The 25,746-nt window shown below is 37.2% G+C and overlaps 3 protein-coding genes across 3 annotated transcripts; 1 reads left to right on the top strand and 2 right to left on the bottom strand.

Annotated features, from left to right (window-relative positions):
* The first annotated feature begins 277 nt into the window (after positions 1 to 277).
* cacng3a (calcium channel, voltage-dependent, gamma subunit 3a) lies at positions 278 to 6,777 on the top strand. Its single transcript, XM_065254263.2, has 4 exons — positions 278 to 648; positions 2,294 to 2,377; positions 2,914 to 3,054; positions 4,766 to 6,777. The coding sequence occupies exons 1-4, from the start codon at positions 396 to 398 to the stop codon at positions 5,521 to 5,523; spliced, it is 1,236 nt and encodes a 411-aa protein (XP_065110335.1). The 5' UTR covers positions 278 to 395; the 3' UTR covers positions 5,524 to 6,777.
* A 543-nt stretch (positions 6,778 to 7,320) lies between these two features.
* On the bottom strand, positions 7,321 to 17,816 carry LOC135735743 (uncharacterized). The gene is made up of 11 exons (XM_065254261.2): positions 17,562 to 17,816; positions 16,579 to 16,917; positions 14,212 to 16,194; positions 11,758 to 11,828; positions 11,602 to 11,660; positions 11,165 to 11,322; positions 9,981 to 10,140; positions 9,707 to 9,898; positions 9,309 to 9,530; positions 8,728 to 8,884; positions 7,321 to 8,653 (listed from the first exon to the last, which is right to left on the bottom strand). The coding sequence occupies exons 1-11, from the start codon at positions 17,602 to 17,604 to the stop codon at positions 8,579 to 8,581; spliced, it is 3,459 nt and encodes a 1,152-aa protein (XP_065110333.1). The 5' UTR covers positions 17,605 to 17,816; the 3' UTR covers positions 7,321 to 8,578.
* A 3,073-nt stretch (positions 17,817 to 20,889) lies between these two features.
* ndufab1a (NADH:ubiquinone oxidoreductase subunit AB1a) lies at positions 20,890 to 24,244 on the bottom strand. Its single transcript, XM_065254259.1, has 4 exons — positions 24,046 to 24,244; positions 23,401 to 23,529; positions 23,214 to 23,301; positions 20,890 to 21,322 (listed from the first exon to the last, which is right to left on the bottom strand). Exons 1-4 carry the CDS (start codon positions 24,208 to 24,210, stop codon positions 21,231 to 21,233), a joined length of 474 nt encoding a protein of 157 aa, XP_065110331.1. The 5' UTR covers positions 24,211 to 24,244; the 3' UTR covers positions 20,890 to 21,230.
* Between the last annotated feature and the right edge of the window lie 1,502 nt (positions 24,245 to 25,746).

Below are 25,746 nucleotides of genomic sequence, written 5' to 3'. Positions count from 1 at the left end.
GATTCAAGCAAAAACGACATGAGCATGTGTCATGGAGTGCACAGAGAGCAGTTATGGACCAACTGGTTTTATTTGAAAACTTATGGAGGGGACCTTTCATCGCCGCAATGACTTTTTAAGGAAGGTTGTTTACGGATAGACAAATATTGATGTGGCAGGTAGTTTTTGAAGAGCTTTTGAAGAGTAGTTTTTGACGTTTGTATACATGGAAATAAACCCTATCTATCCATCTTTTGGAACTCGTTCAGATTGCGCGTAAAAGTCTGGAGCGCACGACACGACGAACCCGTGCCAAACCCAACATGAAAAACTTTTACGATCTTGTGGTCGCTGTCACGTGGGGGTTGAAAAACACTAATGAATATCCACGTGGATGAGCTGCTGTTGTCCCTTACATGCCTACAGTAATTTGGAGACACCTTGCTCCCGGGCGCAGGATGAAGGTGTGTAACCGTGGAGCGCAGATGCTCGTGACCACGGCGGGGGCTTTTGCGGCCTTCAGTCTGATGACCATCGCCGTCGGGACGGATTATTGGTTATACTCGCGTGGGGTGTGCAGGTCCAAAAGCGCGAATGATAACGACACGAACCGGAAAAATGAAGAGGTGCTCACGCATTCAGGACTTTGGAGACAGTGCTGCATGGAAGGTATGATTATGTAGTAAAATATCTACATTTAAAAAAATAAATTGATTTATCTATTTTAGGGTGCTGTAGTTTCGACCCATCTCGCACTCTCTGACCTAATATCAGTTCAACGTCGATACTTTTAATGGAAAGTGTATTGAAGCGCGCGGGCTGTTAAAAGGGCATCAAATCGTGAATGTGAAAGAACCAAAATGTTTATTACGATGAGAAAACAAACGTAAGTAAATAATGTGCTTCTGTAGGTCATTGTGTAAACTCGCAAAATATCATACAGTAAAATAGCACTTAAAGTGGTTCTTGGCACTTAACCATTTGAAGTACCTGTGTAGCACCGGTGTAGGACCATATTGTGCTATGTAGAACCTATGTGGTGCTACAGTGGTGCTATATGACCCCCGTATGGTTCTTCATAGGTGCTTTATAGAACTAAAAATGGTTCCTCTCTGATTACGAGCCAAGAACCACTTTTAGTGCTTTTTAGCACCGTTTGTTTTCAGAGTAGTTTCGATTCCATGGATTACACATACTGATAAAATGTTGGCTATAATTAAATGTGTAAAATTTAAGATGGTTGGAACAGACGAAACATACACTTTCTTTATATTTATATACACACTGAGGGAGATACATCCACAGATATACAGACTTTGATAAGAAAGGTTTTTCAATACAGACACGTGCACATGGACCAACTTTAATTTACCTTGACATCTGCCCAACATTGGGTATTGACCTGAAAATCCAACGTTGGCCTGATGTCAAAATCCAACGTTGGTCCGACGTCAAATCAGACATTGATCCAATTTCAAGACCTAACATTGGCCTGACGTCAAGACCGAACTTTGGCCTGACGTCAAAATCCAACATCAGTATCCAACGTTGGATTCTGACGTCGGATCAACGTCTGATTTTGACGTCGGGCCAATGTTGGATTTTGACATCAGGATCCAACGTTGTTCCGACGCCAGGAAACAACGTTGGATTTTGACGTCAAACCAATGTTGGATTTTGCATTTATTATAAAATATTAGCTTACAACCTAAAGGGTTTCTGCAGATATTAAAAATTTTAATTCACCTTGACATTTGCTTAAAATTGGATATTGACATCACAATACAACATTGCCCTGACATCAAAATCCAACATTGGCCTGACGTCAAGACCAATGTTGGCCTGGCTTGTCAAACTGCTAAAGGCAGTTCAACATTGCAAACATGGATTCAAACAGTTTGTCACACTTTTATTCTTGTTATTAAGTATATTATAATCACTTGTCTTAGTTGCTAATCTATAATAATAATAATATTTTATTAAAACCATATTAATAGTACCACCCCCCTTACTGCCTCTTTTTTTGGTTTGGGCCAGTGCCCATCAAAATGTCTGTGCACAGCCTTGTTTTTACACACATATGCATCATGTAATCTATATCATAATGGAAAGAAAAAAAATCAGCTTTTGTGTAATGCTTTACTGGCGTGTTCCTGTAGCTCAGTTGTTACAGCCTTATGTTAGCAACGCAAAGGTTGAGGGTTCAATGCCCTGCAAGTCGCTTAATGATTTGATTGCATTAGTCAAACCATTTGGAAAACGGCATTGGTTACTAACTGTGTGTGCGTGCGTGCGTGTGTGTGCGTGTTTACAGGCATATTTAAAGGGGTCTGTAAGAACATTGATCATTTCCCAGAGGATGCAGATTATGAACAAGATGCTGCAGAATATCTATTGCGTAAGTATCTACAAACAAACACACAGACATTCATATCCACATATTGACATCTGCACAGATATCAAAGACAAATTTCAATATAGGTGTAATAATATTTGGGGGGAAAATGACATATACATGGTTCATATTACAGTTGTATGGTAAAGAATGTATTTTGACCTTCAATCAAATGATAAAGTTCCAAAATTAGGATTCCGAAGAAACTTACCTATTTAATCGATAACCACTAGAGTATATACGTATGTATTGGTGGATGTTATCTAAAACCTAATGGAATAAGACCCAAACACACTACATAAAGAAAATGTGTAATGGTTTTAATGGTGCACTGTTGATGGCTCACTGAATCATCTTTATTGCCACTGTGCAAGGAATGTATCTTGATGTGCTGGTGCATAACAATGACAATAAAAAGTACAATACATTAAACAAGAAAACATTAAGAATTGTAACAATTTTATTTTACGTAATTTAATTTAATGTGATTCGTGATATAATGCTATGCAAACATAATATTTTGTCTGTGTGTGTTATAGGTGCTGTGCGCGCCTCTAGTCTTTTCCCTATACTGAGCGTGGGACTGCTGTTCATTGGTGGAGTTTGTGTAGCTGCTAGTGAGTTCTACAAGAGCCGACACAATGTTATCCTGTGCGCAGGCATCTTTTTTGTCTCGGCTGGTATGTCTGCATGTCTTAAAGGGATAGTTCACCCAAAAAGAAAATTCTGTCATCATTTACACACTCTTAAAATGCTGGGAAATGCTGTTTTAAATGTTGGAAAGAACACACCTTTAGGGTTAAATTATCCAATGTTGGGTTGTTATAACCCATGGTTGGGTAACAACAACCCAGCATTGGGTCATTTTAACCAATGTCTACTAGTGGTCCACCAATATGGGTTATTTAATGGCAGATGCCGATACCAATATTAAGAAAGCTGTATGGCCGATATGAGGCAGATATAACACAAATGTTATTACAGTAAATAACAGCCAAAGAAAAAATTGGTGAAACTAAAAAAAAACATTAGTTATCCATAACCTTTATAAATATATGACACTGAGTGTCATTTTTATAAGATAAAAGTAATAGAGAAACTTGCTGGCCGATTGAAAATATTTATAATATGATAATAAAGTCATTAATACAATTTTTGAGCAAAATAAATTTTTTAACTAATTCAGAAATTTTAAAAAATACCCAATGCACACATTTTCTTATATGTGGATTTAATGTGGAATTTTATCGGCAGATGCTGATAAAAAAATCCAAATATTGGCAAATATATCGCCCTCTGAAATATATTGTCCTATCACTAATATATACCCAGCATGGGTTAAACAGTACAGCATTTGTTTTAAATGCAGGATTAAAAACAAGAAGCTACATATAAAGCTCCATTATAAATAAAAAAAGATAAAAAGTAGAATTGCAAAAAAGAGGGGATCAACACGAAGAAAAAAACCGCACTGTACAAAAAAATTCATGCTTTTTTGATTTTATGGTAACATTACAGTTATTATCATAATTATACAAATATTTGCTGTGTTTGTGGGGTCATGTTTTCAGGGGGCTAAGCCCCCTCCCATCTGACCCTAGCAACCCCCCTCCTTTAAAATTATCTAATGTAGCCTAATTTTATAGCTGCAGGGGTCAGCCTATTGAAACTATAGTAAGATTCAGAATCACTATTTCACTATAGTAAATGTTATAGTTTACATAATATTTTTCTTTTTTAATCATTTCATTTTTAATAAAGAACTTGAACATTTCTGGATAGATACATTTTCACTATACTTGTGTAAACTTTAGCAATGACCAGTAGGTGGCATTCTAACCAAATGTGCAATCCTTATGCCAATGATATATGGGCGAAGTTTTGCAGATACTTAAGCCAAAACATTTACAGTTCACGAAGCTACACATTTTTCAAGTATGTGTTCTGTGGGAATCTAACCAAGAACCTCTTACACTCTAAAAACAAACGGTGCTATATAGCACCAAAAGTGGTTCTTTGCTCGTAATCATATGCCATATAGCACCGGTGAAGCACCTGTGTAGAACCATATAGTGCTATGTAGACCCAAATGTGGTGCTATATGGCCCCTATATGGTTCTACACAGGCGCTTCACCGGTTCTTCACCGGTGCTATATGGCACTAAAAACGGTTCTTCTATGGTTACGATTCAAATCAACAGTTTTGGTGCTATATAGCACCGTTTGTTTTTTTAGAGTGTACGTTGCTAACACGATGGATGCTCAACCAATTCAATTGAGTCAATTCTTGTCAATGTTTTTATAATAAACCACTGATGGGATCAAACTTTTCTTTTTTGTATTAAAAACTACGTCAATTTCAGCCGGGATTTAACATGTTTTTGTTTTCAGGTTTAAGTAACATAATTGGGATTATCGTGTACATTTCGTCCAACGCCGGTGACCCAAACCAGAGCGAGTCGAAGCGCAGTCACTGGTACGGCTGGAGCTTCTACTGCGGCGCGCTTTCCTTCATCGTAGCGGAGACGGTGGGCGTCCTCACCGTGCACCTGTTCATCGACACGCACCGCGTGCTCAGAGCGCGTTCACATCGCACGCTCCAACTCAGCACTAATTCCCTGCAGCAACGGCGATCTACCAGCTACCGTTCCCGTTATCGCTGGAGGCAGGGGCAAAATCGTTCATCTGACTCCCGGTCGCGCGAGCCTTCACCTGCTCGACACGGGAACGACCTCGGGTTGTACGCGCTGGGACACGCGTCTCCGACGACTGCAACCCACAACTCCCTTAATACAAGCCGTGGATTTGCGCATTTCCACAACTCTGTCATTGCCAACAATACCTTTGCGAATCCCCATATTTTCTCCACGCAGAACTCTGTGAAATCAGAAAAAGGGATTCACATACAAAACAGTTGGGGGTCAGAAAAGGGGGTTGGGTTTCCAAATGCACATGGTCAAAATTCAATCAAGTCTGAAAACGGAGTCATGCTGTCACCAAACTTTAAACAGAACTCGGCGAATCCCGGTAAAAGCCCGGTGCATGCACAGAATTCAGTGATAGACATTGCGCGCGCGCGATGCGCAGTAAAGGAGCACTCGTATGTTTCTCAATGTGGAACTGCAACAAGAAGAACAACTCCTGTATGAACAGCATAATACGTTCTGCTGCTACAGACAGTATATGACTATGCAACATGATGCTGTATAAAATGTTATAGTTTACTTTACCGTATATTATTAATGGACTAAATTAAATAGGACAAAGTGCAACTTTCATCGATACGACTTCATGTCGAGAAGCCATATAAAATAGGAAAATAAAGTCATTAATTAATTTTTTGAGCAAAATCTATTTTTATCTAATTCAGAAATGTTTGAACTTTGGGGTTGACAGTGCCAAAACCTGATGCAATGATGTGATTTTAAGTTGAAGAATCATGTAGTCTCATGTACTGCCATTATTTTTTGTAACAACCGAAATAAGTTACTTTAATCTAATGTGCACTCACTTGGCTAAGTGGTTTATTTGTTTATATTTCCTTTTGTTTTTAACCTACCATCTATTAGACAATTTTCACACACTGCCACTGAGTACATTCATTGATAAAACTGATACCCAAAAGCCACCCTGGGGTTAAGTGGATTGATTTTGGACACAATGAGGACAGAACATTAGTGACTCTCTAGTGTCTGGGTCACTATTTCCTATAGCTGATTGTAAACCTTTGTGTTAGCAATGAAGTGATGCATAGTTTTTTTTGCATACCATAACATTTCTTTTTGCCTGACAGATAACACAGAAACGTATCCTGAGAAATCATATGAGAGACTAAACACTGGTATGCATCTCTATATGTCTGTCAGTCAGGTTGTGTGTTCAGGGTTTCTGAAATCTGGTTTGCTAACATTTCTAGAAGTCTGGTTTTAAAAAGTGAGTGTCATTAAAGTAATAGAGGAAGGTTGAATTTGTGTCTTGAGCCCTGTAAATTAGCAAAGCACCTGAAATTGCGTATAGCACCTTCTGTAACTGTAGGCTTGTTTGACTTCAATCAGCGCCGCAAGAACTGATAGGCGGCGTAAACATTCCACGACAGCGATCTGAAAGTAGACTCTGTATAATTTCTTGAATCGCTCTCGCGGTACTTTGACGTCATCCACGATCAGTTCTTGCGGCACCGGATGAAGTCGAACAAACCTAATTTCATGACAGTGCATTGTGGTTCACCATTGGTTTAAAGGAAAACACCACAGTTTTTCAATATTTTACTGTGTTCTTACCTCAGCTTAGACGAATTAATAAATCCATATCTCTTTTCAATGCGTGCACTTGATCTTTGCACAGGGCGTTGTGAATGTTCCTTAGGATCCAAACAGGGATGAATTTAGAAGCCACCAAACACTTCCATGTTTTCCTAAAGACTGTTACATGAGTAGTTACACGAGTAAGTATAGTGGCACAAAATAAAACGTGACAATTTTTAAGCTGATAAAAAATGAGAACTATATTGAATGGTGGAAAGCACTTAGTTTGCAGCACTTCGACCTCTGGCGCAGTAATATCATCATTCCTGTGAACTTGCCCCTCTCGCTCAAACTCGGTGAGAGGAGGAGTGATGATGTTAGTGCACACCGTGTCGAAGTGCTGCAAACTAAGTGCTCTTCCGCCATACAAAATAGTTCTAATTTTTTATCCGCTTAAAAATTGTCACGTTTTATTTTGTTCCACTATACTTACTCGTGTAACTACTCATGTAACAGTCTTTAATCTGGGAAAACATGGAAGTGTTTGGTGGCTTCTAAATTCATCCCTGTTTGGATCCTAAGGAATGAATGGGTCTAGGCTAAATGCTAACACATTCACGACACGCTGTACAAAGATTAAGTGCACGTATTGAAAAAAGATAGGTATGCATGAATTCGTCTAAGTTGAGGTAAGAACATAAAATATTGAAAAACGGTGGTGTTTTCCTTTAAGGATGGAAAATAAAGTGTAATCTCACATAGGGCAGTTTCCAAGGGTTTTGATTAATTCAGGAATAGGCTTTAGTTAAATTAGGACATTTATATCGTTTTTACAAACATACCTTAAAAAAAAACAATACTGCTGTGCATCATGGGACAAAACAACCCATATGAGAAAAAAATAATTTCTTTGTTTTAAATATATGCTAAATACATTTTGTAGAAAGTAAAGCTTAATTTAATGTATTTTTGAATTTGAAAATATATTTAGTTTTAACCTTCATATATTAACATATATTTCAAAATGTACATATTTCAGGGGCAACAAATACATTTCGAATTTTATAACCCATATGGCAAAATAATTTCTTGGACAAAATAAATATATAAAATGTATAAGTATGTATAACATGTAAAATTATAGTTATACAATTGCAGTTGAAAATATATTAAATTTTAACCTGTTATTTACAGGCTTGTAACAGGTTTTTTTTCTTGCAACTGGAATTTCAAAATATACAAAAAAATGGCCAAAATAAAAATTGGTGAAAAACACACTTTTGTAAACATGTTTAAAAATATATTTCAGTACATATATTTTTTGGCCATTTTTTTATTTAGAAATATATTTAAAATTATTTTTCGCCATATGGGAATAGCACTGATATATGTGTGCAAGATGTTTTTTAAATTAAAGCAGCCCAAACATGCATTTTAGTCTGGGACTAGGATAAGCCATGTCTAGGAAACCGCCCTATAGAGGTTTCATTTTTATCTGGCGACATTATTCACAAGTAAATTATTTTAAACCCAAGGGTCATGTACTTTTTTGCCCTACAGCTGCCCAAGATGTCATTTTGTTGTTGTGTATGTGTCTGTGGGGTCTTACCATCAACCTGAAGAATAAAAATACAGTTATTATTGACGTTATATCAGCTCAAACCAAGAATTCTCCATGAGCATGTACAACATTGTTTAAATACATTTACTAGAGGATCCTGAGAGCAAATGCCAATAAAAGTATTTTTGAGTAGATGAGATTTATTTTGGTTTCAGTATGCTATATCCGTCCCAAACATGAGATAAGTTTTTTTTGGGCCATTTTTTCCTTTGTTTGATAGACAGGATGTACAGTACGGAGAGGAAAGGAAAGTACAGGGTGGAGAGAGGGGTATGGGATCGTCAAAAGTGCGTTTGCACCATATGCTCCGACAAACATGATGATTGACAAGACTGTCCATTAGGCTGTCCAGCTCTTCTCCAAATCTACCAGCTCCATGCCTTCACAGTAAGAGCGAGGGCGAGTTGCTTTCACCTATAAATAAACAACAGGTTTTTTTTAGCATAACTACATCAATATAGATGCACATGTGTTTGTTTATGACTTACTGATGCAGAATTTCTGTTGATCTGCTGTAATAATGGAAATGGTGTCCACTGAATCGGCTCGATCGGCCAGCTACAGACCGACAGGTCACTAGCTTTCCCAGAATCCACCACACCATCTGCTAAGCTGCAGTTGCTCATATCCCAGCCATACTGAGAACTGTATGACCAAACATACACAAAAAAATAAAAAACATCGACAAACACAATACACAACTAATCATTCCTTTTATATAAAAATAAAATGAAACTCTATAAAAAATTTAAGGAGCCAAAAAATCAAAATATTAAGAAAATCGATTTTAAATTACTAATGATAAATAAGTTTTTGATATATTTACTGTAGGAAATTTACAAAAATATCATAATATCCTAATGATTTTTGGCATAAGATTTCTATAATTTTGACCCTTATAATGTATTTTTGGCTATTGCTACAAATACACCTGTGCTACATACATTATGACTTGTTTTGTGGTCCAGGGTCACATGTATTAATCCTAGTTTGTTTATTTTAGCATTTACTTAGATTTTAACTATTAACATGCAATTAATTTATCCAGTAATATGCAGATATTAAGTACCTGTGAGGATATACAGTGTTTAGGTTTGTCCCACTACCATGGTATGTGGAGACAACAGAAAGCGTGTCATCGTGATAACAGCAAGTACGATCTAGGGCTCTTAGATGTAGTAATTCGTCTGAGCGAGTAAAGATCGGGTTATCCAAAGAGTCTTCCGACCCCGGCCAGGACCTTCCCCAAAACCGAGCCGAGAGCTCATCGAAGTGATTAAATCGCCGATAACTGAGTAGTTCACAAACACAAAAAAGACAATGGAGTATTAATATCATACTATAATAAAGTGTGTCTCTTTGAATAGCACTATTAAAACAATTTCCTGAACACAATTTCCAATAACAAAATCAGGGCCATGACCTCATAAATAATTGATGAAGTGTGTGTTTTTGTACGTGTGATACCTGCTGCGTGTTTGTTCCACTTTGGCCTGCATAAGCATGCTTTTATAACGCCGGACTGCAAGATAAGACAGGAGAGCCATTACTGCGGCTACCGCGGTGAGCACACCAAAGCAAACGCCCACCAAACGTGGTCGGGTCATGCGGAGGTCGCAGCGTTGACCCATAAACCAATAATCCTCTCCGACGGGACACCTTTAAAATTAAAGGTCTGGTAAAAAGTTCAAAGCAAAACGCGTGTACTGTATTATTGCATGTGGGTGTAATTTGAACTCACTGGCAGATTGGTTGTTGATCAGGGCGATGGACACAGATGCCCTGATTTTTACAGTAGTCAAAGTGGCACACTGATGTGCAGCTGGCGTTGGTCTTGGAAGAGACACACTGAAACCCAGCAGGGCATTCAAACAGCCATTCACAAATCTCAGTCTGCAAACCTAAGAAAAAGACAATAAAGTTTAATGCTATGAGATGGAGTATGATAGGGATAGTTCACCCAAAAATGAAAATAAGGTCATTAATGACTCACCGTCATGTCGTTCTAAACCTGTTAGACCTCCATTCATGTTCAGAACACAGTTTAAGATGTTTTAGATTTACTCCGCAAGCTTTCTGATCCTCCATTGGAAATCTATGTACGGTATACTGTCCATGTCCAGAAAGGTAATTAAAACATCATCAAAGTAGTCCATGTGACATCAGTGGGTCAGTTAGAATGTGTTGAAGCATAAAAAATACATTTTGGTCCAAAAATAACAAAAATTACGACTTTATTCAGCGTTGTCCTCTCTTGCGCGTCTGTTCTGAAGACTAAAGTCACAGGACTGCAGTGATGCAGATGAGGTACGAAGCGGCTGACTATGCTGAATAAAGTTGTAATTTTTGGATCAAAATGTATTTTCGATGGACTACTTTGATAATGTTTTTATGAACTTTCTGGACATGGACAGTATACCGTACATAGATTTTCAATGGAGGATCAGAACGCTCTCTGACTAAATCTAAAACATCTTAAACTGTGTTTCCAAAGATGAACGGAAATTTTCATTTTTGGGTGAACTATCCCTTTAAGATCCAAAATGCTAATAATAAGTTAAAGAAACATTCTGTAAAGTTTTAGTTTAAACTTAATATTTATGTACCACTTAAGTCATGCATCCACAAGGCCACGAGTCAAGCATTTATATCAAGTCTCTTTATATTCCTTTGTGGTGTCTTTGAATGATTTAAATAAAATATTACATTTAACTTTACACAGATAGGCTTTTAGTGAGATGGTTGCATACATGTTTATCTGCAGTCCATTTGCCGGCTAAGTTTCACTGTCATTGTGATTCCCTGTGTACTCATACGGACACATTAAAAATGAAAGTCTGATTCAACAGCATGGCACTAATGCGGTGTAAAAATATTAGTAGTAACCCAGATTACTCCTTTAACATTTCCATGTTTATCACTCACCTCCCACTATAATGTTTTTCACTCGAACTCCACCCAAAAATATTCCAGCCTTTGGCACTGGATTTAACCCCACCTCCTGTAACAGAGACTCCGCCCTTCCCAACCAGGAAAGGGCTCTCACTGTCTGAAACAGGACCACTGTTTGCAGAACTGGACCACTGAAATCATAGAAAAGTAATCAAAATTATATACCATCTATTACTTAGACATAATAATGGACCTGACGTTTCTTATTCACGTCAGCGCTCCTTTGCAAAGGTGGTTTGATTCCCAGGGAACAAAAATACTGATAAAAATGTATACCATATAATGAATAAAATCATCTTCAAATGCATAAAAATCTAAAGTTATCAACATTTTTGTATGCTGATGCCAAGACCTGAATCAGTCCATTAAAGCTCTTCCTAATATTTAAAGCTTGTAAAATAAATATTTACCTGTGCCAGGTAACATGTTGACTCTTGTACCCAGACACTCGCTGTAGAAATGGCTCCATCTGTAGGATTAAATGATTGCCAATACATTATTGCGGTGCTAAAAGACACAACTACAGACAAGTTTGAATGTATAAAGTCACATTCAGATGGTTTTACCTCATGCAGGCCCATGCCAGGGTCAAAGTTGTCTTCCAGGGTGATTTGTAAGAGTACTTGAAATGTATCCTCTGAAAAACAGCAGAAAGAAATTTTAGCTATAAATGAAACCAAATGTGATTCAATAAAAAGTGAAGTGTGGAAAACTGAAAAGTCTGACCTCAAGTTTATCATGTTCCCAGTAACATGAATAATGTTTTTCCGTATTGCACAGCTAAAACCAGTTTAAAACAACACATTTGCATTCTGTTCAAGGCCGGTTCGGTAATGGTCTGTTTGGTAAACTGTCATAGTTAAAGGAATAGTTCACACAAAAATGAAAATTCTGTCATCATTTACTAACTCTAATTTTGTTACAAACCTGTATAAATTTCTTTGTTCTGATGAACACAAAGGAAAATATTTTGAGAAATGTTTGTAACCAAACCATTCGTGGACCCTATTTACGTCCATAGTATTATTTTTCCTACTATGGAAATGAATGGGGTCCACAAACGGTTTGTTTACAAACATTTCTCAAATGTATACGGGTTTGTAACAACATGAGAGTAAGTAAATGATGACAGAATTTTCATTTTTGGGTGAACTATCCCTTTAAGCTTGTTGGCTAAGAAAGTTTGTTGGTGTTGTGTGTAGTTTTGAGCGACATCTAGCGGTGAGATTGTGAATTGCAACCAACTGCTAGTTCACAGCTCACTCCTCCCTTTCGAACAAGACAAACATGTCAGCGTCGGAGACAACGTAGGGACGAAACACGCTCTATAGAGCAGTTTGTAAGTTTAGGGCTACTGTAGAAACATTACGCCGACTTCCACGTAAAGAGACCCGCGGTGTAAATAGATAAAAATTTCTCATTCTAAAGCAGTTCATTTTACAAGGTCTTGTACACCACTGATAATATTGCATTTCTGTCAAGAGATCCTCCTAAAAGTTACACAATGCACCTTTAAAGGGATAATATAAAAAAAATAAAAAAAATAACCTATATTTTATAACCTATACCTATAACCTATATTTTACTCACCCTCAAGCCCCTTGGTGTATATGACTTTCTTCTTTCAGCCAAAACAGTTGGAGTTATATTAAATAATATCCTGGATTTTTCAGCTTTAGGGGTTGTGTACACCAAAACTTTTACGCCCGCGGCCAGCACATGTTTTCAATTGTTTCCAATGGAAGCTCGGCGTTTTTCAAATAAGCCAGCAGCTAGCAGGTTTTTTCCGCGCTGAAAACCGGCACTCTGCGGTTTTTCCGCACTCGGCGCTGAGCGTCGAGAGTTGAAAGAGATTCAACTTTGGGAGAAAAGCTCCGCTCGTCAATGTCAGTTCTCACACGGCCGCCCAATCACAGTGGAGGAGGGGCGGGACAATTATCACAGCAACCAACCGTCTCACAGCTGACGTTTCACAGCTACCAAAGCGCTTAGCTGAAGAAAGCTGGCACTCAGCTGAAAAACAGCTGGCATTCGGCGTTGTCCAGGCGTTTTCAGCCGCATTTAAAAGTTTTGGTGTACACAACCCCTTATAATGGCACTGGATAGTGCCCCATTTGAAAAGCTCCAAAACTGATGCTTTATACGGTTATGAAATTCCTTTGGATGAAATTCCAATTTTAGGGCTTATTTTCGTTGGTTGCATACGCGTTGCCGCGGTTACACATCTGGACAGAACTTAACTTCCTGTCTCCGTTTGTTTAATGGTCTGATTAATGGCTAAACTGAACTCTGGAACAAATACATATGTACAACTAATAAATGTTTTGGTTTCCTAAAGACGAGAGACGAGATCATGGATCACCGCTATGTGAAGCCAATCTGTAGTTAAAGGGACACTCCACTTTTTTGCTAATTTTCCAGCTCCCCTAGAGTTAAACATTTGATTTGTACAGTTTTGGAATCCATGCAGCTGATCTCCTGGTCTGGCGCTACCACTTTTAGCATAGTTAAGCATAATCCATTGAATCTGATTAGACAGTTAGCATCACGCTCAAAAATAACCAAAGTGTTTTGATTTTTATCCTATTTAAATCTTGACTCTTCTGTAGTTTCATTGTGTACTAAGACTGACGGAAAATTAAGAGTTGTGATTTTTTAAGCTGATATGGCTAGGAACTATACTCTCATTCTGGCGTAATAATAATCAAGGACTTCGCTTCCGTAACATGGCTGCAAGAGGTGCAATGATATTACGCAGCGCCTGAAAATAGTCCCCTTGGTAACTTTCAATAGCAGGGGACTATTTTCAAGCACTGCGTAATATCATTGCGCCTCCTGCAGCCATGTATGGCAGCAAAGTCCTAGATTATTACGCAGCTAAACGGAAGTTACGTTGCTTGTTTGTTCCACATAAGCCGTTTGTTTATGTTGTTAGTGCTGAAGCCATCCATAGGTAAAATAATTGGTAGGAACACAAGCATCCAAAATACAATTATGATGTCTGCGATCATGTTACTCACTTTTGATGATTGCTTGCTGGTCTTCCACTACGACAAAATGCCTCCCATGTGGCCACTTCTTGTCAGATTTGGATGCAGTCGACTGGATCTGAGATGTCTGCGTGACTTCTTGCGTAGATGCTGCGTGTTGATTCGTCCCAGTAAGACGGAAGCTTGTGGTCAAATATTCAGTAGGTCTGATTGTTCTGGACTCCACTACTTGAATATGCGTACGGACCGAAGGGTTTTCTGCGGACGTGGCGTGTGGGGTCATTTTAGACTGTTTGGTAGGTGGTCGGTATGCTGGTGAAGAGGTTATGCTAACAGGTGTGCTGGTCTGAACAGCAGGATTGCTAATAGTAAGTGTAGATGATGTGAGGTCAACAGATGAAGGGCTCAGTGTTAAACCTGGAAGGTGGCTGGTGATGCTATCCATACTTTCTATTGATTCAGTGTGAGCGTCTTTTAATGGAGATAAGCCATGGATAGTCTTGGTAATGGCTGTCAAACTCCTCCGAGTACTTACACCCGCAATGCTTGTTTGGGTAATAACAGAAAAGGTCTGTGGGTTTATAAAAGATGGAGATGTGGGGTTGTACAAAGGGGCTTTTGGTGTATTCGAAAGCATAGCTTGTGGAGAATTTGTGTACGCGCCAACGTTCTGGATCTGTGATGGGGAAATCTCAGGTTCCTTTAAATCCACGTGGCTCCTAAATGTCACTGTAGTGATGCTTGCGAGGTCTGAGGTCACGTTAGGATTTATCTCAGGACTGGAAGAACCTGATGGAGGAGTAGTGGTGAGGTTTTCCTGTCTTTCTTTATTTTGTCGTACTGTAGATGGTACATAAGAGGTGCATGTGAGACAATCACTTTCTGTGTCAGTGCCAGCAGAGGTCAGAGATGGAGGTGTGGTAGATGTAAAGATGGTAAAAGTGCTGGCTTCATTGTTGTGAGATGTTAACTCTGAGATTTCAGTAGATATTGAGCTGGTTTTATTGGGTTGACTTTTGATGATGTGTGTAGTTGATGCTTCAGATGTTAAATCCTGCGTGGCGTGTGTTCTAGGCGACTCCTTTGTTGAAAGTATGCTTGAGGTTGTTGGGTTATTCTCAGTTGTAGAAAGGATGGTAACGTTCATTGTAGGTTCACCTATAAAATCAAAAGACTTGGTGTGTCCGGAGTATGTGTTGCTATCAGAAAACTTCAGTGGGTTGCTTTGATTGACAGCTGGAAACTCAGGTGTGCTAGTAACAGTTATTGAATTATTGTAGATATTAACATTTGGATGAGTAGACATTGAAAGACGATCTGGTTTATCGGTCTCTGATCGATAGGTTGGAGTCTCTGTATGAAGCACATCCAGAACACTCGACTGCATCAAGGTGGCAACTTTGTGAGGACTGTCGGTGAAAAAATCTTTTTTACTAAACGGAGTTGTGTTTTTATCCGGTAAACTGACAGAAAGAAAGCTGTCTGTCGGATACACTGAACTCGGATCGCTTCGCTTAGCTCTAAGTGTGTTTGATATCATTTTAGTAAATGTGTTTGTATCTATGCGCTGGGAACTTTTGTGTGATTCAGTGTGTGTCACATCGCTCGTATGTGATAAAAGCGTGATTGTTTTTGCAGTAACGTCGCTTGTTGTGTGTTTGGGTGTAGTGTGCAAAGACAGCGATGGCGGGCGGATTGTAGTGGAAGAATAAGAATTTGTGCCAGAGAGGTCAGAGATCCATTCTCCAGTTGTTTCCTGTTCATTGTTCGTGTTTTCCTGCGGATAACGAGGTCTGCTGTTATCGGCCAGGTCAGACACGCCTTCGCCCCACTGTACACTCTCACCTCTGGGAGTGTGTGATTGTGATTCGAGGGCCGTGTTGCCTTTCCCTGGAATGTCTGGGGTATAGGTTACCCTGCTTGAGCCACTCGGAGAGGGAGAAACCGGGTCAGTGTCAGAGTGTGTGTAAGGAATCAAAGCAGGATCATGACTGGAATCTGACGTGTTCCATCCTGAAAAACACAAAGAGAGATGAATGGAAAGAGGAATTGCTAGATTATTCAGGACCAGAAATTCCAACACTGAAGGAAATACGCACAACACGTTGAGTGTCCTTCATATTTGGCATATAAATAGACATTCCTCTTACTTGAATGCATAAATGCATGCTTAATTAACAAATTAAAAGTGTCAATTAAAAGGTTCACATCCACAGATGTATAAAAGATGTATAAAATATAAAAGAAATGGTTCTTTTAACTAAAAGGTAGTTAAACATGATTCTTGTGTGGCATTTGGAGTGTACAAGATCACAAACAATAAAACTGGTCTTCTTTACCGTAGTAATAAGGTAAATTGTGAGTAGTTTTTGAAGTGACTGCAGTCAATAAACTTACTTAGATGTAATGTATCTGTACTTTTCGCAGTCCTCCATTTGATGATGGTTCTTCCAGTGCCCGAGAACAGTGCATTATCATCTTTTTTGTTGGTCCGTTCATCCTTGTTCCCAAATTGAATCCCAAAACTAGAATTATTACCAATGGAAATGACCTCTATCCAAACTGTCTGATTTTCATGTGAATCGATAATCCAAGTGCATGGGACATCCGTGCTGTTGTCCGTAATTTGGTTAAATATGGAGCGATCTGGATGTGAAGGGTACCGGATAAAGCCGCTCCTCTCACGAAAAATACTGATTTTACCTCCACAACCTCTGTTCTCTAACAGTGCATAACCTATAAAAAAAAATCAAAATCATAACATAAAGAGAAACAAAGCATCTAAATAGTCCATTATATAACCTTTTATAAAACTTTATACACCTGGATAGTCTCTCATAGTTACAAAAATGAAACAAAATAGCAATTAAAAAAAATGAATTACTTTACAAAAAATATTGAAACAAATATGACAGTACTATGCTTGGACCTGTACCATGGTGTAGTACCTCATAAATACCATGGTACCATAATATTCTATTAGGATTTTACAGTAATAACAATAATTACAGTATATTAAAGAAACACACTTGAAAAAATACTCTACTATAGTAAACTGTAATAAATTGTAGTATACTGAAGTATTATAGTACTTACTACACTTTTGCATTATAGTTATATCAATATAATTGTTAGTTTTAAAACACTATAGTAGCCTATCTAGAGATTGTACTATAGTAAACACTAAAGTATACTGCAGTATTTTTCATGTGGGAAAATTGTACCGTCCTTAAAATGTTTACGTGTACAATGTGTACAATTCAAGTACATGCTTTTATAATAAATACCCAGTTATTATTATTTACTTATACCCAGTTAAGTTAACTCCACAAATGTCTCGCATTTTAAAGATCTGCCGTGTGAAGAAAAACTCATCTTACCTGGAGCGAAAATAAATAGGAGAAGATACACAAAACGACGCATTTTGTAAGCTCAAACATCCCGTCTTCGCGGTTAATTCCATAAAGATTATTTAATAGGCCTAAAATAACATGTAGATTGATCTTTGGCTGGTCAAAAATTCAATTAACCGATTATTTTAGCAGTTTTAGAAGAAGCGTCAAGTTCATCCTTGTTGTCCACGAGCTGAGCGCAGCCTCAGTTAAATGAAACGCGCGTGAGTGTGTGCGCGCGCGCGCACTAGAGTGTAGAAAGCAGGGCAAACATATGAATGCGATTAGGCATCTTTAAAAGAGACAAAAAACGCGACGGAAACGGTTAATGGGACAGAGGGGGTTTTAGGAATAGGTTTATTACCCATGTTGGATGTGTGTGCGTGTGTGTGTGTATGTGCTTTATTTGGATACATAATAAGCTAAATTCCTTTGAGGGTGCGTTTAAAATATCGCGATATTATTTCTTCATTTGCTGATATAAATATTTCAATGTTATAGGGCATGGGTCTTTAACCTTTTTGTCAGCAAGGGCTACCACGATATTAAAAAAAAAAACAAAAAATCTGGAGAGCTATTTTTTTATATAGTCTACTCAAAAGTTTTTGTTTAACTTATTTATTTTATTTTATTTTATTTTACTTGTTGATTTTATCATTGTTTAAAATGTTAACATACATAAAAAAGCCAAGCTAATATGAAAATAATGTAATAAATATTAAAATTAAGACTATTAATAGAATATCTTTGGTGGGCAACCCACAGACTTTCCACGGGCACCATGTTGGAGACCACTGGTATAGATTTTAAAACACAGACTATACAATCTAATGAAAACAGTTGAAAAAATAAAACCATCACTAAATTTCTAATGGAGTTAATTGTTATAATGGGAATCATGGGAAATTATAATAGTCTTTGCGGGGTTCTACTTATGTGACGTTATCTGGCAGATGTGAGCCAGTATCACACCTTTAAATCCAACTGGAATAAAGCCTAAACACAAAAGGAATTTTGTAATGGTTTTAATGGTTTTTAACAACGTTTAATGGCATTTATAATGGAAACCACCAGAATTTACCTCGAATACATTTGTTTGTGTTTGTTTGTTTGTTTAAATGGACTAATAGATTAACATGCACATGGACATCCAGGAACCATTGTCAACAACACTGTAGAATTGTCTTTAAACCAAGTAAGCTACCTACATAGACTGCAGTTTTTGGGTTTATGCACACTCGTAATGCTCAGTATATAGAGAGGTTTAAATATAATGAGGGTATTTACATGTTCCTATGTACATAAATGCACCGACACTTACAGACAGAAGAGGAAATGCCTGAAGCGTCCCGCCCTGGCTACTCATCATCACAGTGAGAGGTACGTTCACAGACATCCACTGACATACTAACACACATAAACACAGAGGAAGGGAGAGTGATTTATGACACCTGAAAAGGAAACCCAGACTTACTTAAGATCACAAGAGAAAGCTAATATCTGCCTGTTTACACATTTCACTAGTTGAACTTAAACCTGTCTGATTTTAATGCAATGCCACATAATTTAAACTCTTCTCCTTGTGAAGCCAAATAATTTAATAATACAACAACTTTGCTGTATACTTTTATAAATTACCTTCTATATCTTTGGATCTTTTGTAATAGTATTACTAAAATCTGAAGAACCTTTCTGTTTTACAAAAAGTTTGATATAGGTCTCAAGTATCAATGGTTCAAATGTTCAGCTATTTAGGTGTCTTTGAATTTGTATTATTCACATTTATCTTGCCAGGCTGTCTGCTTTAGATATTTCTCCATTACCTGAAGTATTAAATGATTTATTTTATATTCTTCATCTTGTCTACTATGTTGAGCGTTCTAAAGGAAATACAAAGACTGAGATTAATAATTAAACTTTCATGCTTAGGAACAAATGTTGAAATACTAAAATGTGTTTTAGCATTGAATAAGTAGGAATGTAAAAGTATCATTAACATCAGCCACATGACATTAGTTACTAACCATAATTGTTGATTGAGTTGTGGTGGGGGGGCTTTAAAAGCTTTATAAAGGTTTTAACTTCAGGGGGTTAAGATTAACTACTGGATAAAAATGTTTCCCTAAATAAATTGTTCTGGCACCAACTCTGGAAAAAGCTCAGATGAAATATTGGCAAGCATTACCAGTAGGTGGTGCTATAACACAGTACCAAATACAGCCTGTGTTAGATTACACCGTAGTGAGTATCGTCTCATCTCTTTGGGCTTAAAATCACAACATATCGCTGGTGTTTGTAAATAACATACGAGACCTCATTATTATTGTCACTATAAAAATGTATTAAAGTCTAAAAACTTATCGATACAGCATTCTCTATCAACCTTTTCAGGGTCAGGATATACTGATTTTTTAGATGTTAACAGGGATGGTTGTGTTGTACATCATAGAGACAATGTTAGCATCCGTTTATTTTAACAGTAGGATAAAAGTAGGTAAATTTGATATTTTTGCACTATTTTCTTTTTCCAGATACATTGTTGTGACGTAGCGATGTGCAGAAGGCTACATATTAGGCGTGTTCGACTTCATGCGCCGCGCAAGAACAGACAGTCGGATGACGTCAAAGTTCCGCGAGAGAGATTTCAAAGCAAACTCCTCTGTATGATTTCGCAAATAGCTCTCGCGATACTTTGACGTCATCCGACACACAAGCCTATTATTTTATAATTATTCATGAGACTGGGTGTTCTTATCCAATGAGGAGACGTTTAGCTGGTGTGTTCAGTCGCTCCGTGTTTTAATGAAATATTATATTAATTTTAATAATTTCTGTTATACCGCTACACTTAGTAAATCTTAATATTTGTTACACTAGATAGCCTTTTATATCATTTGCCCCCTCCACCTCGCCGTTCATCTCACACGCCGATTTAAGTAGATTTTTTTAAATGATAGTGAGGTAGACTAGAGCTGAAACAAGGGGGTTTATTAAAAAATTAAATTAAATTGAAATAGACATGATATAAAAAATTGAATCCTATGTCAGTAGACTGAATGCATCCAATTTCAAAATATACATAATACAAAGTGACGTATTTGAAAACATGATGGTATAGATTTACAAAAGTTCATGCATGAAGTTCATCGCCTCAACTTCACATATATGTCATTTATCACACTGACAACAAACTTCTAAACCAAACTTCTATTTGTGAAGCATTTTGAATGAAAATGTGCTATCCACCTTGACAATAATGCATTTCAAGTGTGTCCAGATGCATTGTGGGTACCGAAGACAGAAATAAATGAGATCCTTTAAAAGATATTTGAACTGTTTATTATTGTAGGTTTCATATGAAGTATTCACATCATTTGCACACTCTTATTGTATGAATGAAGGGCTTGTGCGTGTATCTAGAAGAGAACCAGTCAGAAAAGCACAAGCAGCCAAAAACAAAATTACAACGAAAGATTTAAATGTTGATCTAAATACAAAAAAGCGGTTTGTGTCAAAACATTCATGACATTTGCAGGTTTCTTATTTCCTTGATGGAAAAACAATGGTCACCTTAAAAGCATTAGGTGAAACAAAGAGGAACATATGTTGTTTTTGGGTTTTAACCATTTTAATTGTCACTAAACTTACAGTGAATATTTATTCATAGACATCTTTCTTATCTGCGATGTACTGAACAATCTCTTGAGGTGTCATCAACTTCTCTGCTTCTGCATCAGGAATCTCAAAACCTGCACACATGGGATCAATTGGATAAATTGGTCACCTAGTAATCATTTTGCACTCTTATGTCGGCACAGTTTTTACTGAGCGACACACGTGCACTTTATATGTGGCTAGCTTCAAAATTGACTTTAGATGTTTTATGTAGTTTGGTGTCATAGATATGTACACTAGATGTCGCCTTGGCTACGGCAGTTCATTGGACCGAATGCGTCAAATAGAGCCGCCATCTTGAAACAGGGGAGCCCTGCATCAGCTTCATTGTAGGCAATGATTTAACGGAAATAAAATCACCATAAATGCGATTTTCTTGGTTTTCTTTTTTTTTCATTTCGACAGTCAGTATTGTATTGTATTTAGCATTGAGTCCAGAAAAAAATTAAAGTTTTGATATTATGAAAATCTACTTTTTCTAACTATAATGTGCTAGTACGCCTTACATCCATAAGCAGCACAAAAATCCGGTATCGTCCATGAATACGAAGTATAGGCGGAGAAAGCAGCTTTACCTAGATACTTCCAATGAAAAGACCGCTGTTCCAGGATAGCGGCGGTTTTGACGCATGCTTAGAACCCCAAGGCGACATCTAGTGTATACTGTATATCTACGGTTTAGTGTCTGCGTCATGGTCCTAAACACTGCTATACGCCTTATTTAGTCCGCAGCCATGTTGATTCTAAACCGAGGCCATCAAAACACAGAAAATACATAGTTTTACAATTTTCCACAAGACAAAGAACCTCAGAAATTGTGGATTGTAAAAATTGTTGACATTTGACCTAATTTGAAATGGGAATAGTGCATGGTGTGCATAATATCTTCCTGAATAGCCTGTTGGCTAATTGCTAATTTCTTATGTTGTAAGCATGTTTACTTTTCTTTAAAACATTAATATAGTGCAACAATACAATATTTTATTACAACAACGAAGTATACATCCCCAGAACATCCCATGTGTTTTCTCGGTTATGTTTTTTCAAGACATGAACATTGACTTAATAACGTGTGATTGACTTGATACCAAGCTTTTTACATCATAGTTTGTTGTGCAAGTATTGTTAAAGGGTAAAACCCCATATGAACCCCCAAAGTTGTGTACAAATGTTATTTAGTTAGAAATTTGGTTGATTCTGGTAAACGTGCTTAAAAAAAAAAACTTACCAGAGAAAGGTTTTAATGTATTCATGCCTTGTACAAATTGTAAATATGTACTTAGTTATAGAACTGTCTTAGTGTTTTAAAGAAAAGTAAGCATACTTACAACATTAGAAATTAATGATTAGCCAACAGGCTAATAACAAAACAGAAGTTATGTACAAATTGTGCTGCTCTTTTCTCAAAATTAAGTCATATTCGCAATCTCATTTTAACAATCCATGATTTCTGAGGTTCACTGTCCTATAGGAATTTGTAAAATGATGTATTTTCTGTGTTTTAATGGCTGAATGACCAGCATCCTGGTACAAAACAATAGCCTCAGCCTCGTTTTGGAATCAACATGGCGGCGGACTGAATAACCCGCATATGGTTGAAATGACAATAAAGCTTCTTGACTTAACTTAAGTAACCTTCTGCACATAAATATCTCAACTGGTAGAGTATTGTGATAGCAGTGTCAAGGTCATGAGTTCGATCCAAGTGAACACATATCTAAATGTATAGTCTGAATGCACTGTAAGTCACTTTGAATCAAAGCATCTGCATAAAAGCAAAGGCATACACGTAAAATATTACCATTTGAATTTAGTGACTAATACACTCTCTTGGTCAAGCATCTACGGGCTACGTGTGTGTGTGAAATTAAAAGCATTATGATTATTATTATTATTATTATTAAGAATCAAGTATTAATAAGTATTATCATTAAGTTTATTTTAGTATATTAAAAAGCTACAAACCAAATTCATCTTCCATGGCCATGATAATTTCCACCTGGTCTAAACTGTCCAATCCCAAATCCTTCATGAAGTGAGATGTAACCTGAAGCTTTAAAACAGAATAAAAACAAAGCTCATCAAACATTGTACAAAAGACAAAACATTACAAATACTGCACACTTCATAACGGAATGGATGGAATATCTACCTTCTCAGGGTTGATCTTGTCATAAAGCTTCAGGACGTAGAGGACACGTTCATGAATAGTTTCTAGGGTTAATGGAGGCAAGTCACCGTAGTGTCTCCACTGAGAGACCTGAAACACACTGCCAGGGATCTACAAAAACAATGACAATATCAAGATTACAAATATATGTTAATAATTATAAGTGCATAAATACATTTACATTTGCACACTAAGAGTTATATAGAAACAAAAATAAGTTTAACTATTTGACATGCCACATAAAGACAACAGCATCAAATATCATCAGCTGTGTTTACCGACCATTACAAAGGGTAAAAGGCCTCATTTCTGTAAAGTCTTAATGGTGTTCTATTGGTTCCCATCCGCCAGATTGTGAAACCCAACAAATTAACAGTGGAAACCATTATGATCTATTATAACTAATACGACTCCCATTACAATACAATACAATTTCCTTGATGTTTTTTTTCTTTCACCCGGGTAACTTGGAGACATATTATCATTGCTGTACATGTAGGTAATTTAGTTAAAACATAAATTAAAATAAAGTTAAACTTGTGAAATGAGATTGTCTGGCCGTCAGTAAATTCATGAGTAAAGACACGGGTAGGTCATGGATGTCATTAGCCATAAACTATCACACACCTGCGCCAGTGAAGATTTGTGTCCGTCAGTCAGATGTGAAAACGCTCGTCCGTGAGTAAACGGTGCTGCTCTTAACGTAGCGAGACTTTTGACACGGTTAACATTAACATGCAATGAACTACGGTTTAGTGATCGGACACACCGGGCAATGACGCGCGCCGCCATGTTTCGCACTCCACTCCCACAATGCACGAGACTCAACACTGCGCATGCGCTAAGCGATCGTTCAAAATAAGAGGTTTCTAAGTAAGAAATCGCGTAGTTTTATTACTATTTGCAGTGGTTCCCAAACTTTTTAGCATGCGTCCTCCCTTGTGTAGAGTCCCCCCAAAAAACATTAATGACAGAAAACAATCTTAAACTTACATTTTAATTAAACAAAAACATAAGATTGCACACATAAAAGTTAGAGCTTTTGGTTTGGTAGCCTTATTTTGGCACAAAATTTAAGTTAAATGAATATGTTTTAATATCTTATACAAATTTAATATAAAAATGTCCCCAAACACTTGGGGCCCGTCACCATAGATATGTATATAAAGGCTAGATGGCTCGTCCGCGCTGCTGGCCAATTGAGTGCAACGTCCGCATTTAGGCGGCCATCTTAGGACAGGGCGCTCGCTCACTCGTAGCATTGAGTTTTAATGATGCAGGTACTTTTAAATGACCATAACTTGCTTAATTTTTTACCGATTTTCAAACGGTTTGGTTTGTTATAAACGTAAAAAGATGTACCTATGACACTGCATACCTATACTAAAAATAAAAAATAAATTCATGAAACATGTTAAAGCATCCAGAATTATAGCCACGTTAATAACGTTTGTAAAAACCCAAACCGTTTGAAAATCGGTAGAAAATTGAGCAAGTTATGGTCATTTAAAAGTACCTGCACCATTAAACTCAATGCTACGAGTGAGCGAGCGCCCTGTCGTAAGATGGCCGCCAGGTGATGACGTTAGGGACTCCGCCTTGAGCCATCTAGCCTTTATATACATATCTATGCCCGTCACCAACAGGTAGCCCCCCAGGGGTCGCTGTCCCCCTGCTATATAATATGCCAACAGCAAAAGCAATATGTGTGTGAAAAAAACTCTGATACTTTATACCATAGTATACTTGAGTATTTACTATAGTAAACTGTAGTATATTATAGTAATTTTAACATATTGTTAATGTATACTGCATTATGTACTATTTACTATTGTTCAATATTTACTATGGTAAGGCTAAAAAACAAAAAGGTCAAAGAATCTTACTAGTTTACTACACTAAATACTACAGTACACTACAATTATTTTTCATATGGGAAGATCTTTCATTATGCAATGGATAGAAATTTTTCTATCCACAGAAGTTGAGGAGTCACCAAATTCAATAATATAAGAATACCAGAAAACGGATATAGGTACCAAAAATGTACTAGTGTAGACTAGTGATGGGAGAAACGAGTGATGGGAGAAACGAAGCTTTTCGAAGCTTCGAATCAATTGAACCAATTGCTTCGAAAATTGATTCAGTTTTTCGAAGCAGTTCGAAACCCACACACGCTGGCGACCCCTGCTGGTCAAAACAGTGTAAAAGCAGATCTGTCCACACATTTTACACTTTTTTACAAAATAATAGCAAGATTTTTATTAAAATGTGTTTAAAAAATTATTTAACTTATTTAAGACATAGTTAAAAGTGTTTTATGTGTTT

Source organism: Paramisgurnus dabryanus, chromosome 4, assembly GCF_030506205.2.
Source record: "Paramisgurnus dabryanus chromosome 4, PD_genome_1.1, whole genome shotgun sequence".
NCBI classification, from domain to species: domain Eukaryota; kingdom Metazoa; phylum Chordata; class Actinopteri; order Cypriniformes; family Cobitidae; genus Paramisgurnus; species Paramisgurnus dabryanus.
Note: the sequence above shows the minus strand (reverse complement) of the source record. Positions and strands in the feature narration are given on the sequence as shown.

Excerpts from the sequence above, each read along its gene's own strand:
- cacng3a (XM_065254263.2), top strand. The coding sequence starts at position 396 with ATGCCTACAGTAATTTGGAGACACCTTGCTCCCGGGCGCAGGATGAAG. Across the intron at positions 649-2,293 it reads GAGACAGTGCTGCATGGAAG|GCATATTTAAAGGGGTCTGT; the intron begins GTATGATTATGT and ends GCGTGTTTACAG. Across the intron at positions 3,055-4,765 it reads CATCTTTTTTGTCTCGGCTG|GTTTAAGTAACATAATTGGG; the intron begins GTATGTCTGCAT and ends TTTTGTTTTCAG.
- LOC135735743 (XM_065254261.2), bottom strand. The coding sequence starts at position 17,604 with ATGCGTCGTTTTGTGTATCTTCTCCTATTTATTTTCGCTCCAG. Across the intron at positions 16,195-16,578 it reads TACAGATACATTACATCTAA|GATGGAACACGTCAGATTCC; the intron begins GTAAGTTTATTG and ends TGTGTTTTTCAG. Across the intron at positions 9,899-9,980 it reads GATCAACAACCAATCTGCCA|GTGTCCCGTCGGAGAGGATT; the intron begins GTGAGTTCAAAT and ends TTAATTTTAAAG.
- ndufab1a (XM_065254259.1), bottom strand. The coding sequence starts at position 24,210 with ATGGCGGCGCGCGTCATTGCCCGGTGTGTCCGATCACTAAACCGTAGT. Across the intron at positions 23,530-24,045 it reads ACAAATCTTCACTGGCGCAG|ATCCCTGGCAGTGTGTTTCA; the intron begins GTGTGTGATAGT and ends TTGTTTTTGTAG. Across the intron at positions 21,323-23,213 it reads GGCCATGGAAGATGAATTTG|GTTTTGAGATTCCTGATGCA; the intron begins GTTTGTAGCTTT and ends CCATGTGTGCAG.